The 16,253-nt window shown below is 35.7% G+C and overlaps 3 protein-coding genes across 3 annotated transcripts in view; 2 read left to right on the forward strand and 1 right to left on the reverse strand.

Annotated features, from left to right (window-relative positions):
- The first annotated feature begins 6 nt into the window (after positions 1 to 6).
- On the forward strand, positions 7 to 5,369 carry LOC149076579 (zinc finger HIT domain-containing protein 3). The gene is made up of 4 exons (XM_089244166.1): positions 7 to 247; positions 2,623 to 2,717; positions 3,592 to 3,657; positions 4,289 to 5,369. Exons 1-4 carry the CDS (start codon positions 177 to 179, stop codon positions 4,495 to 4,497), a joined length of 441 nt encoding a protein of 146 aa, XP_089100292.1. The 5' UTR covers positions 7 to 176; the 3' UTR covers positions 4,498 to 5,369.
- Positions 5,370 to 11,677: 6,308 nt separating this feature from the next.
- Positions 11,678 to 13,824, reverse strand: LOC149076580 (peptidylprolyl isomerase domain and WD repeat-containing protein 1). Its single transcript, XM_089244165.1, has one exon. The coding sequence runs from the start codon at positions 13,806 to 13,808 to the stop codon at positions 11,940 to 11,942; it is 1,869 nt and encodes a 622-aa protein (XP_089100291.1). The 5' UTR covers positions 13,809 to 13,824; the 3' UTR covers positions 11,678 to 11,939.
- Positions 13,825 to 14,055: 231 nt separating this feature from the next.
- The window catches only part of LOC149076581 (DNA excision repair protein ERCC-6-like), a 53,019-nt gene continuing 50,821 nt past the window's right edge, over positions 14,056 to 16,253 (forward strand). The window contains exon 1 of the mRNA XM_089244167.1: positions 14,056 to 14,190. The gene's annotated coding sequence lies outside the window, so the exon portion shown is untranslated. The remainder of the gene's footprint in view (positions 14,191 to 16,253) is intronic.

Consider the following 16,253-nt stretch of genomic DNA (forward strand, 5'->3'; position numbering starts at 1 on the left):
ACTTTGAAACTGAGGATTTTGTACGGCTTAATGAGCACGGTAGGCGCGCCTGCCAGAAATATTTTGTACAGTATTTTGTGTATAAACAAACTTTTCCATTTTATATAAACAGGGAAATAAATATTCAGCGTTACCGCGAAAGTTTCAAGTGGTGAATATTGAAACGAAGAGGCATCATGTCAGCTTCTTGCATCATATGCACTGAAGAAATATCAAAATATAAATGTCCAACCTGCTTGATACATTAGTTAGTAAAATTATCTTCCACGTGTTTTTGTTATTATTTCACTGTATAACGGTGTTTCCCAACCATTTTGACTTACAGAACTTTTTTTTAAATTAATTTCTATGAAGGAGATCCCCATCCTCTTTTCAATAGTTGATTTTTATTGATTTCCGTATTTATTGATTCATATTGTCTCGAGTGCCCAGGGAGACCTTAGGAAGAGTACGTAGCATAGGCTGGGAAACTGCTGCTGTATAGGTTACTACCATACATCAGGGCTTGAGACAAATCGACAGAAAATATATGAGCCGATCAGAGATATTTTAGAAAGCCAAGCATCCCCCACAAGCTGGTATGGGCACATAAAAAAATTTAAATGCCAATAAGGAGGTCGAACCCACTTACAACGAAATCGGAAAAAAAGCGGAAATAATCATTATACGCAAACCTCGTTGTATCCGTGTTGGTCTGATGAGCATAGATAAGCAATACAAAATTAAGGAAAAATAAAAAAAAACTTTGTATGTGAAAATTTTTAATATTCATGTTTGTAATAAACGAGTCCAACTGTATTGTAGTTGCCATGACACCTGGGTTTTGCCATGCCTTGCTGGAGGACTCCTTGATCAAACACTGAAGTCGGGAGTCTTCAATGCATGTCCTGCAGAACGCTTTTGCCACATGCATGTAGTCAGAGCTATAGGGTGCCATCTTATGGCAGACATTTCCTTGGGACCCTTTGAAAAAATTAGGTAAAATAAGTAGAAATGATTTTTGCAAGGAGCTCTTCCCGGTTGCCCCAGCCTAGTTACGGTCTTGCGTGTAGCACAGTTGAGTGGTCATAGTGACAGACTCGCATTGCGAGGACCTGGGTTCCAGCCCCACTGTTGTGTTCAGCTGAAGTTGGTTTTTTTCTGGCTCCCAACTTTCAGATGCCAATGTGAGTCAATCTCCCTGTCTTGCAACAGGTCTACAAGCTACAAGAGTGCAAATTTTCGATCATTATACTTCACTCAGAGTTCAAAAAATAGATGACGGCACTGTAACAATGTAACAAGCAACAAACCACATTAGGTTTACATGTACCAATTCGTTAAAAGTTTCACAGAGGAATATAGGGGAAAAGAGATGTGTGCACATGTGGTTTAGTAGTAGTAGTATACAGTTGAGTAACACCAATATGGGACTCTAAACTTTCAAATATGGCCCATGCTATGTCAGCAGTTAAAGGCACCTTCTTTAAGCTATGCAGTATGCTTACTAAACAATTTATTCATTTTTAATTTTCTCTTTATTCTAAAATTTGTTGCAGACTTCTTAGAAATCTCTGGGAGGGAAAAGGGATGCTGCAAACTATTACTACTACTTATCATGCATGCACCTTGTATACATTCCTCTGTGGAATTTCTAATGAATTGGTACATACTGGAATGTGTGTCCTGAGTTACCCTAGTGTAGTCTTATGTCATCAGAGTTATGCATGTTTCATGTCATTCCCATTTCCTTACGTATTTGAAATGAAAATGGTCCAAAAACCACTGTACATGAAGTTTGGTGATTGGTATAACTGTTAGATAAATCGTTTTTTTTCTCTTTATGTTGTACTGGAGAACCTGTGAATAACATGAAATAATATTTTTTTTGTGGACAATAGACATAGAAATAGAGTTATTGTATCCTCTACATGTTATTAGTATTAATAGTGATAGACCACACAATAGTGACCACAACATAGAAACAAATATTCACTCTTCTTAACCTGATGTATCAACGCACTCAGACTGTTAGATGCACACACTTCCGGCACAACTCACTCGGTAGTAAATTGCTGATGGCTGTAGGACCGGGGTTGCGCTTAGCTTGAAATATTACAGAAATAGAAATTTTCTGGATATTATACTGAGATGAACTTTGAAAGAAAAGTAATAATATCCAAAAAATGTCTATTTCCTTGATGTATTGGGCTGAGAAAAAGCTGTCTCGCTCTCTCCACTGTCCTAACTAGAATATATTTGCCGAAGTTCAGGATGGTTACAAATGCCTATTACTGTACATCTGACTGTCTTATCAAATTTTTTAAAGAAATGTCTATTTTCTTAAAAAATTTACTCTGTTGCTTATGCTAGTACTCATTTTAGCACACTCTCCTCATAATTTTTTAGTGGAACAAGACTAAACTCACTATTTTAGTCCTGTGCCCTCCCTTAGTTGTGGTCTCGATAGTGATTAAAACTGTCAAGTGTCAGATTTTGCTTGAGACAGCCCAATCCTTTTTACAATAAGTTTTACCATTTTTACCATCATCTTTGCATAGTAATTGCATTGATAATCATTGTGCTCACACAAAATCTTTTCAAAAGATTTGAATATAAACACTTATTTTTATATTTATGTAGCTGCAGCGTTGGTTGTTACAAAAAGCACAAAGAAAATTGTACGAAGCCTCTAGAACCTGACCTGCAGACTTTGGAAACCACTGAAGAATCATGTGGTAAATTATATATATTTTTCAACTTACAAAGCAATTAGATCAACCTAACACCAAGAAAAAAAATAGACTATAATAACATGAAATATAGGTGCCAACCAAATATTTTAATAGCCTAGTACAATAAGTTTTACCATTTCCCAGAAGGTTTCCCAAAGTGGGCTATATCGCCCCCTGGTGGGTGATGAAATGGTCCAAGGGAGCGATAGAATTTACTGATTTAACATAGAATCCTATGGGTTTACTTGAGTTGGGGGCGATGAGAGGAAAAAATTTCTGATGAAGGGGCAGTGGAACAAAAAGTTTGGGAGACTATGGCCTAGTATATATTTCTTCTTTTGCTCGAGCTAGTGATCACACATATTATATATAGCGCCAACATCAATTTTTTATTCGCCATGGCGGGATTTGTCAAGCCTTGATTTAATAACAAGTTAATTTTTTTAGGAAAGAAATTATAATAAAATGTAAACGTTTAAGGAAAATATATTTTTACTGGAAATTATGCTGAGGTAAACTCTAGAAAAGTCAACTTGTCAGTCCTCCTCTTGCAAAACCTTTCCTTCAGCTATTGGGCTGAGGAACATAATCTCACTTTCGCTATTGTAAAAGTTTACCTTCTTCTATTAATTTATAAAAAATAAAATCTCAAGTATGATGGAATATTGGCCTTAAATTTAATTTCTGAAATTTATTGATAATAAATCTATAAGATGACGCAAATCTTTATCTGCTCGAAATAACTGCTCAATGCAAAACATCTGAAAATTTTGTTTTACAGTTGGTAAAATATGGTAGGCCCATATAATTTTAATACATTGTGATTACTTCATGTATCAAAGTGTATTTTTTATATCCTGAAATTATTTTTTTAAAGAAAAGCCTAAAGAATATAAATTTGAAACTGAAGATACAGTGAAGTTGGAGAAGCTTAAATTACTGGGTAAGTTTTTTTTCTGTTGTTTTTAATCTAATTTGTTTAAATTAAATTGAACTTAATTGTTTTCCACATATTTATTTAAAATGAAAGTTGATTTTTAATGTCTCCAAATATGTAACTATAGTCTTTTGTTTCTTATTTTTTTAAATATTTTTGATAGCTTCAAGAGAATAAATTACAATAAGAACAAATTGAACTCAGTAAATATGTTGTTAAAAATGCCACCCTGGGCCCCCTGTCTAACCTGCTTATAAGGAGATGCGTGCACAACATTTTTTTGTCATGTACAGGCACTGCTTATAGGGTTGATTGACCAGAAATCTAGTATTTCAATTTTCAACTAAGAGGCATGTGTTTGTTGCAAAATTTACTCATTCTGCACCTGTTTCATACATTTGATCACGGAACATAATAATGTAGTTGTTTAAAAAAAAAACAAAGCATTTTTGTTATTCAACATAATATGATAAGTAAATGGTTTTTCTCTCTCTGTACATTGCCATCTGGGGCTATTATTGGTATGAACCACTAGCTGAGTTAGAATATGGGCATGAGAAAAATGATTTTCCATTTATCTTATTCAAAATGTAATTTATTACATGGTTATGATATTATTCTTTCATTCATTCTTCAGGAAAAAGTAAGCGGATTGCGGCTTTTCTAAAAAATCCACATCTACGTGAATTTTTACAGTATCTGAACACCTGCAAGGATCCTTGGAAGGAAGTAGCTCAAGCCTTCAAAGATCCCGTTTTTTCTGAATATGCTGATGAATGCCTTAAAATTGTTGAACAAAATGAAGAATCAAAAAGTGAATCAAGTGATAGTGAACTTACAGAGTGAATTTAAAATAAAAATTCTTCAACAGCATGCTGTAAATAACCATTGAACTATGTGTATATAAACCTTATTGTTGCTTGCTTGGTGTGAGAGAAGAATAGCATGAGAAAAATATTAATGTGAATCTTATATTTGATTTTTTATTATTATAAAAAACTGCAATATATGCACACCTATTTTTTTTAATATATTCATGTATATTCAAGTATTAAATTGTCAATTAAAAGGCATAAACATTGTCATGCACAAATCAGAGTACCTATGTAGTAGAACTTTGATAACTCAATATCCCAAAAGTATCAATGAGCATGGTGGCAGATGTCAACTTAAGAAAGTTTCACTTTATTTCTCCCTCTCAATTTTCAAACATATTTCATGCCATTTACATGTACTTATTCATAGTTGAACAATTTCATCATCTATAAATTAATAAAATTTTTTCTGAAATTTTCTATGAAAAGTTTCCGAATAATGCTGAATTATGGTGAAAAAAAAGCGTAGTGTATTGAAATATCTGTTATTTGTGCAAATGAGCTGTGCAATTGCCGAAAATTAGGAAGACTAATTTTTTTAACTTAGAAATTCTAATCTAATTTTAATAATCTAAATTCTCATGTGACTTTCTTTTTGGCTTATTCAGCCACCTCTTGCTCAAAAATTTCAGATATTATTTGCGTTTATCTGTGACTTTCGTAGTCCATGGGTCAAGTTTCCAGGCTCCAGAAAATGGATAGTGACCCCAGTGGCAGCTTGTGGTGGAATATTCTATGGGAAGGGAGGGTGCAGATTTTTAAAAATATACTGCCATTAATTGCTGAAAATATATATGTAGTCAAGTATTTATTTTTTTTACAATTAGTAAAGCATTGTGCTGCATTAAAAACTTATGGTTGTTTATCAAATTATTTTCACATTATTTGTGTATCTATGCAGTACAAAAATAATAATGATCTATCAAAAAATGCTACATTAATGTAAATAATTTGCACAGTGAGCCTAATCGGTATCTTAACAATGTTGAAAATTATGTTAGGTTCAACTGTTTGCCATCGGCAATGGTTTTTTGCCAATTGCAAAAATTCCTGTTCTTTCAATATTATGTTGTATAATTTAAAAAGTGTATGACAAAGTTATAACTATATCCATTTTATTTTCAAATTTATTCTAATTTAAAAGATAAATGACATCATCAATGTCCGGGTTGTGGTTTTCAACATGGTCAAAACGAGCATAATAACATGTGCTAAGTATTCCCTTTCTCCCATGTTTCCAACTACGAAGGAAGGGTATCTCATATCAGCGCATGACAGAAAGTGCTCAAAGAGGAAAAAATAATATATAGCTCTCCATGGAGAGCGGCACGAGCAGTGACTGCACGACCCATATTTTACAGGACACTTTTTTTAATTGGTGCGTCTGAAAACATTCCTTCCTTAATTTATCAAATTAATTTGAAAAAAAAAGAAAGAAATCCAATGGTATTAAGTTGGTATCAAATCCATTTGAAGAATTAAATTAATGACTTGAAATTTTCAAGGAAGGGGCGTACACCTACACCTCATTCAAGAGCCGATGCTGAGTGACTCTACCCCACAAGGTATAAGAAAATATTTTCAAACAACAAAAAATAATGAAGCAAAGAATTGTTGAAATATACGAAAGAAATGTGAAAATTTATTAACCGGTGAATTCATAGCAAATTTTGAAAAATTTGTGATAGCACATCACAAATCATAGTCAACTTAAGCAGGATTTAGCTATGTTCGTGTCCAGTTAAAGTGATTTCTCTCCATTGAATTTAGTATTATGCCAACCATGAGAATAATAATTGTCTAGTTATCTGTATATCAAGTTATTGAGGTTCTACTGTACTTAATTCTATACAGACTTGGTTCACAATGTTTTTGATTATCTGTTATAATATATTTGTGGGTTCAAAACTCAAAATCTATAATTCAACACAAATGATACCTATCACCCCAAGACTAAATTATTGAGGACTCTTCTATTAGAACTAAATTCTTTGTATCATACTTTTGGGGAATTCAATTTTCTGTTCTTTTTTTAAATTATGTTGGTTTTTTTCCTTTCAGCAAAGGTGAATGAACTATGCTCAAGAGAAACAATATACATATAGGCTAATATTAGTATATTATGTGCATTGAATTAAAATTAATGACATTATGTATTTAATTTATACAAAAATTGCCACGTTTTCAAGACACATAAATTCAATTGGTCAAATGGTCGGCGCGTTTCGGTTATTCAATGGAGAGCTGTCATCAGGATCTCGTGGTCAGAATTCACACGAATGAGTCGTGGAGGGGTGATGTTTACGTCTGGTTGTCCAAAGAGAGAAATTTGACTTCCATACAATATTCCAGCCAACAAATATACTCACCTTTTCCCATTTGAAAGATCCTATCTCACCCTCCAAAGAATCTGGTATCTACTTCATCCCATGCAAAAATTGCGAAAATGGATATATTGGCCAAACTAGGAGAAATCTAAATATTCGAGTTCTCGAACACCGAAAGCATATTGAGGAGGGACAGACGGATAGTTTGGCTATTACCCAACACTGTTGGCAATGTTCACATTATTTTGATATTGATAAAGTGTTTGTTTTTAAGAAAGCAACACACAATTCCGAACTGAATTTTCTCGAGGGAAACTTCATCAGAACATGTCAGAATGTCCTCGTTAATGATGGAAGAAACACGCCACCTATTTCGTCAGCTTGAACAGGCTTTATTAACCTCAGTTGTGACAAAACTTTCAACACTTTGCAACAGATGGCTCCCCAATTCGCATCCAAAGACCACTCGGACGCAGCAAATACAAAGGCAAACTCTTCGGACGACCAGACGTAAACATCACCCCTCCATGACTCATTCGTGTGAATTCTGACCACGAGGTACTGATGACGGCTCTCCATTGAAGAGTCGAAACACATCGACCATTTGAATTTATTTGTCTTGAAAATGTGGCAATTTTTGTATAAATTGAAACCAGGCAAAGTTTCTAATTTTTGTGATATTTATGTATTTATGTTCATTGAAATTATGAATCAAAATAGGTAACTTACAAAGTTTCATTCACATTGTGACACAAAAATACAGAATTTTAGTCGTATGTAAAATGCAGGAGTATTAAGAGAACGATACATGATAAAATATGAATTTCTTTGAGCGAGAATTGAACATTCTGGTGTTACTCGAAGTTCATTTTACCTTAAAAAATGTAATATATAAAGAAAGAAAAAAAGGAAGAGGGGAGGGATGCAGCAGACCATTAATTATCTCAACTGATAACGAAAACTATGAACATTAAGGCAGTGCAATACTTAATAGTTATTCTTTTGCAAGAAAAAGAAAGATATATATTGAAACCTGTCTTTGAGACAGAAACTGTCTAAGGTGGAAATGGAAGGCATATTTAGTCTATTTTCAATAAAAAAAACCTGGTGAAATGACAACTTTTTTTTGGCCAAGTGCAAGTTTTTGTCCTTTGAATGGGAAAAAAATTAAGTCACACTGATTTCAGTTTAGTTAGGGAACTCTTAATTCCTGAAAAAGCAAAATTTAAGCGTTACTGAGATAACAAAAAAGTTTGCTATTGGAAAACCCCAATGTTATGACATTATCAAAAGAAAATGTGAAATTTGAGAAGAATGGTTGAATGGAAATAAAGAAACAAAAATAGACTGGAAATGAGCATATTAACAAAATTGTATGGGAATGGTTTGTGGACGCCAGATCTAGAAAAAACTGCCGATATCTGGGCCAATGGTTCAAGCTGAAGTAAAAAAAAAATTGCCAAACAACTCTGGAAGGAAGATTTCCATGCATCCAATTAGCAGCTAGAAAGTTTTCGAAAACAACATTCAATAAAATTCAAGGAAATATGTGGTGAACCTGCTGATGTTGATCCTGAGACTGAATAATTGGAAGAAAAACTTTTGAATTTAATTGAAGGATACGATGCTAAAGACATAGCAAATGGAGATGAAACCGGATTGTTCTACACACACAGGGCCCTATCAAACAAAACTCTGCTTGAAGGAAGAAAGTTGTGCTTGCTGGAGGCAAAAAGTTGAAGGAAAGACTTACTGTGTTTTTGTGTGCTTTCATGACTGAAGAAAAGGGGAAAACCTCAGGTTATTGGTAAATCCATCAAACCACGTTGTTTCAGGAATATAGATCCAAAAACTCTACCAGTTGGGTGGAAGGCAGCAAAAAAGCGTGGATGACAACTAAAATCATGAAAGAGTGGCTTGTTACCTTTAATACCAGAATGAAGAAACAAAAATGGCAGGTTTTGCTATTTCTTGACAATGCCACTTGTTAGACTGGCTTTTTTCCCACCTAGCACATCTAGTGTTACACAGCCAATGGATCAAGGAGTGATTCGCAACGTGAAAACAAATTACCGGAGCTTTTTAATGCAATCACTGCTGGCAAAGATGAAAAATGCATCAAGTTTATCGGAATTAACAATCTAACAACCCACTTGAGATGCTATATTGTGGCTTTCGAAAGAATGGAAAAAAGTTAATAATGAAACCATAACTGTTTTGTGAAAGCAAACTTCCCTGGAGAAATCAATTCAATAGAAGAATCAGTCAATCATGAAATTGATAATCTACGAGACACATTATATATATATAGATACAGCAAAAGTAGGATTGCATGCAATAAATTTTGTAACAGTGGATGATGAACCAGCAATGGTAGCACCGCACAAAAACTGTATAAATGTTGGAACGCTATTTTGGGGCAGCTTACTGATGAAAGCAGCTGTGACGAGGAAGAGAAATCCAACACAGCTGCAGAAAAAGACCTTATGATTAAGTCTTACACAAGTGCAGTTCAGTGCCTTACGAATTTACAGGACTTTGCAGCTTATAAAAATGGCATGGAGTTTTTCAGCATGATAAACAGTGCTTGAATTTTTGTGGAAAACTGTATTGTAAGAACGGCTCTGATACAGAAAACTGTACTTGATTATTTCAAAAAATAATTCTTGTATAGAGATGTAAATATGGCCAGAAATGTATATTTCTTTCACAAAGGTTATTGGTTGTTGATATCACTATTTTGAAATAGGCATGCGTCATTTCTCAATTATTTTTAATTTTATTTTCACTTTTGTCATAAGTAAGTGTTCATTCCATTGCTATTCAGGAGAGCGTTTTATAATGAAGTTTAACTATTTGCGTATTAAGTATGAAATTTCAAATGTGTAGTAATTTGAAATAACATGAAAAAATTCAAAATACGGTAATATGCATGTCACTGTTTAATACTCGTTGGTCTATAGCAGTGTTTCCCAACGTGGGCGTTAACCTCCCGCGGGCAATGGAATGTTCCAGGGGGGTGGTAGAAACTATGGGTATAACATAGGATCCTATGGGTTACATTGCATTGGGGGGCGATGAGAGGAATAATTTCGGAAGAAGGGAGTGATGGGACAAAAAAGGTTAGGGAACTATGGTCAAACAAGTATTTTTGGATGATATTCTCAAAATTTAGGTTTTGCATAATGAGAGAAAAAATACTGAATTTTTTTCGTGTGCACCTTTATAAAACTGAAAAAAATTTCAGTCCCTTGACGTTCAGTTTTATACAGGTTTGCTTTGTGTGGAATTCATTCACAATTTGTTGCAAATAATTATGAATTTCAAACGAACAAAAATAAATTAATTCATTTGCATGAAATCAGTCATTAAAGATTTTGCTTCTTTTGTGAATTCAATACCATGCTATCTTTAAGATTGTGAAATTCATTTTTGCTTTAGAAGCAACAGAGTATTTAACATTCTAATGGGCACTGAATTTGAAAGATCCATGCTCACATTTTATTATGGTCACTCCACGAGTTCAGGGAAGTTTTTTTTTTGTTTAAGTTGATATTTCTTCAAATAAAAGTTTTATATTAATACATCTGTTTTATTCTTTCACCCTCTCCTAAAAATATATGTATTTTTGAGATTATATCATATTATATTTATGAGATTATATTATATTTATCTCACAAATACTATGTTACCATTAGTATTGCTCTAGAGGTGCCACCATCAGAATGTTTAATAAGAAACCTCTTTTCCAAAGACCAAGTGAAATACAACAGTCGGGCCAATAAGTTTACTTTTTTTTTCTTTCAAACCGCACAAAACTTTGTTCTATCACCATGGGCAATTTACTACCGAGTGAGTTGTGGCAGAAGTGCAAGTACTGACTGAGTGCATTTTCTTAGGGAGTGCCAAAGCATCTTCATCTTCCTCAATTTAATTTTGGCTCAGTGAGAGTACCTAACAGTGTGTGTGTTTAATTTTTCAGTGCTGCCGTCTATATTTCAGAAGTGAATGAATATTTGTACTGCTGTGGTGACTGCTCTCTGTGATGCCTCAAAGTTAGGAACCATAGGAAGCCAACTTCAGTCGACCACCACTGCGGGGTTCAAACCTGGATCCTATAAGTCCATCACTATGACCACCGTAATGCCAAATAAGTTTACCACTGCACTTTTAATATAATGTGAACAGAAAAAAGGTTAAAATTTGAAGTTGCTCACATTCATTCATTCATTCCCCTAATGCCTACCCGACTGTTAAGAATTGGCCAGTATATGACAGGCTTTGGGGAATAGAGGGTTTACATCCCCAAAGCAGAATGTTTTGCGATGTTCTGCAACGAGCCCTCAGTTGACTGAAAATGTTCTGCGGTAAAAATTCACATATACACAATAGTGTTTTTCTACACTATTCTTAAAATTCTTCCAGATTGTTCTGCAACAGCACTGGTTGTTCTGCGACGTATGTCACACATTTTGCTTTGGGGTTTACATTAGCTTCTGAGTGTTTGAAAGCTGTGCAGTCTTTCAGTTGAGAAGCCTTTATGGCAGTGGTTCTTGTACTTGGTCATCAAAGGCTCCACAATAGTCTAACAAAGAATTGTCCCGCGTGATGATCGACTGCATTTGGCGCCACCAACCATTGTCTAGACACCCTTGACAATGGGTCAGCAATACCCACTTTGGGAACCACTTCTCTATTGTCTGTATATGATAGATGGTGCAGAGTGCTCGATATAGGTTGGGAAAGGGGTATATGTGATGAGGTAAAAAAATTATCAAGTAGTGCAAAACAGAATTTTTCACAGTGCACAAAGTTTTAGTCATGGACAATTCTTAATTTGGATTTTATTGCATAATGAAGTTGACAGAAAAAATATTTTTACAAAACACTAACAAAATTAAGATTTCTTTTTTCTCAGTCTAATTTTTAAAAAAATTTAAATTTTAGAATCAGTAATTTAAAAAAACTTATCACCGCAGTACCAGTTCCAAAATTTTTTTTAAGCTTTAATACAAGATGGATTTGCAAATACAGGTCTCAGAAAGGGAAATGATAATCTAACCTATCATTTCCATTTTTGCTTGGTCTACTTGAGAGTGATATTTATTATTCTAACATCGTCATATGGTTTGTCAGTTTTAGGATTTGTTTTGACATTGCTTATGCTCTCGCAGACTTCCATTCCTTTTGTTACACGACCAAACACTGTATGTTTGTTGTCTAACCATGGTGTGGGAACGACTGTAATAAAAAACTGTGATCCATTTGTGTTGGCACCAGAATTAGCCATACTCAAAGTATATGGTCTGTCATGGCGCAGCGTTGGGTGAAATTCATCTTCAAATTCACCACCCCATATGGATTCACCACCTGTACCTGTACCAGTTGGGTCACCAGTCTGAACCATAAAGCTCTTGATTACGCGATGAAATATATGACCATTATAATAACCGTTTTTACTGTGAACACAAAAGTTCTCAATAGATTTTGGACATTCTTTAGGGAAGAGCTTACAGTGTATATCACCCATTGTGGTATGAATGATACAACTGTTATGGAGTTGTTGCTGACTAGAAGCCTCAGTTGCTGCAATAATGTCTTCTTTCGATGGCTTCTCATTGAATATATCTCTTTCGGCATCAATGCTTTTTGTGTCCTCAGGTTCACGACTGGTGAAAAGGTAGAATCTATTCTTTTTAAACGCTGTGCAAAACAAAGTTGGATCAGAAGTGATTTTTTCTAATGCAGGATTCTCAGATGCAGTCATTTCTATAGTCAATGCAGCTTTTGGTTTATTAGGAACTCCCTGATACAATGCCAATTTCAATGGCCGAATATTTTCATTTTTTCCCAACAAACGTACACAACGGTTAGTGTGAGTGTTCACAATCTTGATACCAAGCATCGTGGCATACAATATGAAATTACCACTCTCGTCATATATTATTCCAGCAGTATGGAAAGCATCAGCTTTTTCCAAGTCTCTTTCAATAGCCATTCGCCTTCCAAATTCCATGTTAGGCAACTGCTGCGACACTTGCTGTAGCTCGGACAACTGTTTTAGGGTTTCATCATAAACACGCGTCATCCTACCAGTTAGGAACCGAAATATTCGCACTTTGCGATCAGTTGATAAAATAACGAATTGATTGCCATCTGGAGAAAATGCTAAATCAGTGGGATACGCTTTAGCTTTTACCAGTTCATATAAATCTGTGTCTAATTTCGATTCGAATTGAACACACTTGGGAAACACAAAGTCTTTACGAGGACCACTAAAGTATTCAATTATGCCGTTACGATCACAGGACACTATGACATCATGAACAGTGTTGTACTTGAGTATTGCAACAGTGGCGGAATGCATTTTGTCCAAAACATGCATTGGCGTTTTCATCTCCTTCGCATCGAAAACATATATTACTTTACCATCTTGTTCAGTGATGGCCACAGATGAAATCGCGTCACCGGGTCTGTATATCCATTCACAGTAACCTGGTACGAAGTCAAGCTTCGCCATGCAAATCATATCAAAGTTGACGATGTCGAATATTTTCGCCGATTGGTCATTCGATATGGAGCACAGTAAGGTGCCCGTCGAATTGGCGGAGATGCATTTAACGCTTCCCAGATGAGTACGGAAATGTTTGACGAACACGATGCCCTCTTCGTTTTTCTTCCAAAATTTTAAGTGTCCATCGCAACTCGCGGTGATGATGAAATCTGTTTTGGTCACGATTATATGAGTGATCACGTCCCGATGCATATAGCTTTTTTCGTATGACTCTTTATTAGGCATATTCTTCAAGTACATATGCTCAAATTCCAGAACCTTCCTCTTCTTTCTGGGCGCCGCCTCAGATGGTTTAGGACCAATCCATTCATCATCGTTTGCATCTTCCTGTCGGTTAGAATCATCTTCAGTCACCGACTCTATTTTATCCACTGCCGCCATTTATTTTGTTGTTGTTGACATGAAACCACTCATAAGCATTGCCAAACCAATGTTAACTAACTTTAAACGCTTGAAAAATAATTATGATTTATTAGCATATTTTTCTATGTTAATGAAATTCAGGCTTTAATTTAAATTAATATCATATTATTCTATGCAGAAATATATCTCCATGTATTTTTAAAGTAAAAAAAAAATTAGCAGGAAAATTCAGATGACAAACAGAAGTGAAGTAGATAAAACTAGCCTCGTTGTTAAAGTTGGTGTGGCGGTTGGTTCATGGTGGTTTTAGTTCTCAGTGTTTTTTACATGGTGTGGATTTAAACATAAATCGCAAATGATACTTTACGCGTGAAGCTTCACAATTTCCCCTTATGTAAAGGTAAAAATCCTATATTTTCACGAAAACAAATAAGTTTATCGAAAATCCTTAGGTTGTATTGACTTGATAAGTAGGGGGGGGAAGTGACTGTAATGTGTGCAAATGAAGGAATTGATTTTTTTTTTTCATCGAACATTAAAGCATTGAAATTTATATTTTTATGCTTGACCAGTGTTTTCCAAAGTGAGCAATGTCAACCCCTGGTGGGGGGAAGGGGGGGGGTTTGTAGAAGCTATGGGTTTGGTATGGGATTCTATGAGTTCGGATGAACAAATGTCAAGGGTTTACCAAATGAATTCGTTTTGAAGCAACAATAACGAAACATAATTTTCTAGCAAATTGATTTACGGCGTTATGTATTGTCTACACATGGGTGGAGATATGGGATGCATGGAGGGAATGTTCCCCCTTGAACATAAGTGAAGTGTGCGAATGATCTAAAACAGCAGTTCTCAACCCCAGAGCCATATGGGTTGTCCTGGGATATTCTAAGGTAACAATGGAAGAAAATCAAGTAGTAAGGAGAGTTACATGATAGACAGTTAAGCTGGGTTTTCCTGCTCCGCGTAGACTGTTTTGCTGTTTCTGCATGAACCAAACAGGACCATTTTGCATTGGCAGAAGCAAGTTGTTTTATCACACTACGCATTTGTGTTTTCTTAGCATGGTGCATCATCTGTTCTGTCATTTACATATCCTTTTTTTTTGTCGTTTTGTACAATAAGACAGGCAGAGCGAAAGAAAGAGACAGAAAACAAAAGTGAAGAGAAGATCAGTAAAATGCATTCCACTCTACACATTTAACTCCTTCAAAAGCAATCGCATAGTACTGCTTTTCCTATTGGTAAGTGGATGCCGTGTTGCTCTAGGCCAGTGGTCGGCAAACTCATTAGTCAGCAGAGCCAAATATCAACAGTACAACAATTGAAATTTGTTTTGAGAGCCAAATTTTTCAAACTAAAACTATATAGGTAGGTGCATTGCTATTAACTTAATTAAGGTACTCCTCAGCTGGCTTTTGTTAAAAACGTCCTCAATCTGATTGAGGTACGTTTGCTGAGGTCGACCCCTTCCAACTCTTCCATCCACACTCGTCTTGTATACTTGTTTCGTCTGTCTCCTTTCGTCCATCCTCTATATATATATATATATATCTCCAAACTATCTCGACATACCTTTTTCAATCCTTGCCACATCATCTTTCACTCCACAATGCTCCCTAAAATTAATTTTTAAGTTATTATTTTACTTGTTTTTTTACGGATATCTGGCTCCCTTCTCTGGGAAATGTGCGGAAGACGGGTTCACTGTAAGCTCGTCCGACGAGATGTTAACCGGAGGATGTCGTCGATAAAAGCCCAAGGTGGACCGTCTTGTGGGGCAAAGGTCCCAGGAGCATCGTCTGATGATGATTGTCCCTGGTGCTTCAGCAGTGATGACCGATGTAGATGGAGAGAGGTGGCCACAAGAGAGTCGTCATGAGAGATGGTAGTCCAGGAGCGTCGGTTTCAGGTGTGTGGCTCCTAGCAGTGTTGACTAATTTTGGATACAGATGGAGAGCGGTGGCCACGGGAGAGTCATCGTGAGAGGTGGTAAGGGGGTGGTCGAGGAGTATCGTCTTCAGATGTGTGGCCCCTGGTGGATCGCTTCTAACAGTGTTGACCGACATTGGTTTGAGAGAGAGGAGACCTCTGGAGGCTATCATGAGAGGTGATGGCCCAGGGGCAAATCGTCTTCTATGATCTGGCAGGGTAGAGGTTGACGTTCCTTACTTTGGAAAACATTGCATGTCCCCCCCATGTTCTGAGAGGAAACTTGTCTTTTGACTCTACCTACCCCAAGTACCTTAGGGAAAAAGCCTAGTGTTCGACATCTTTTTCCCAAACTTCCCAGTTTCGGCTCGAAATCCAGTTTAGATTGATCGCGGAAGTGTAATGTGACATCAGCGTCAGGCTTTCACTATGTTTTTCGGCAAAAAACCGTGAAAAGATGATTCAATTGTGAGGAGAGGGAGTGAGAACAAAATGGCCAAAATGCGTGTCTGAACGTGATTTTGCAAAAAT

Source organism: Pholcus phalangioides, unplaced genomic scaffold (assembly GCF_987345545.1).
Source record: "Pholcus phalangioides strain wild (caught in Gottingen) unplaced genomic scaffold, Ppha-v1.0 ptg000015l_1, whole genome shotgun sequence".
Classification (NCBI taxonomy): domain Eukaryota; kingdom Metazoa; phylum Arthropoda; class Arachnida; order Araneae; family Pholcidae; genus Pholcus; species Pholcus phalangioides.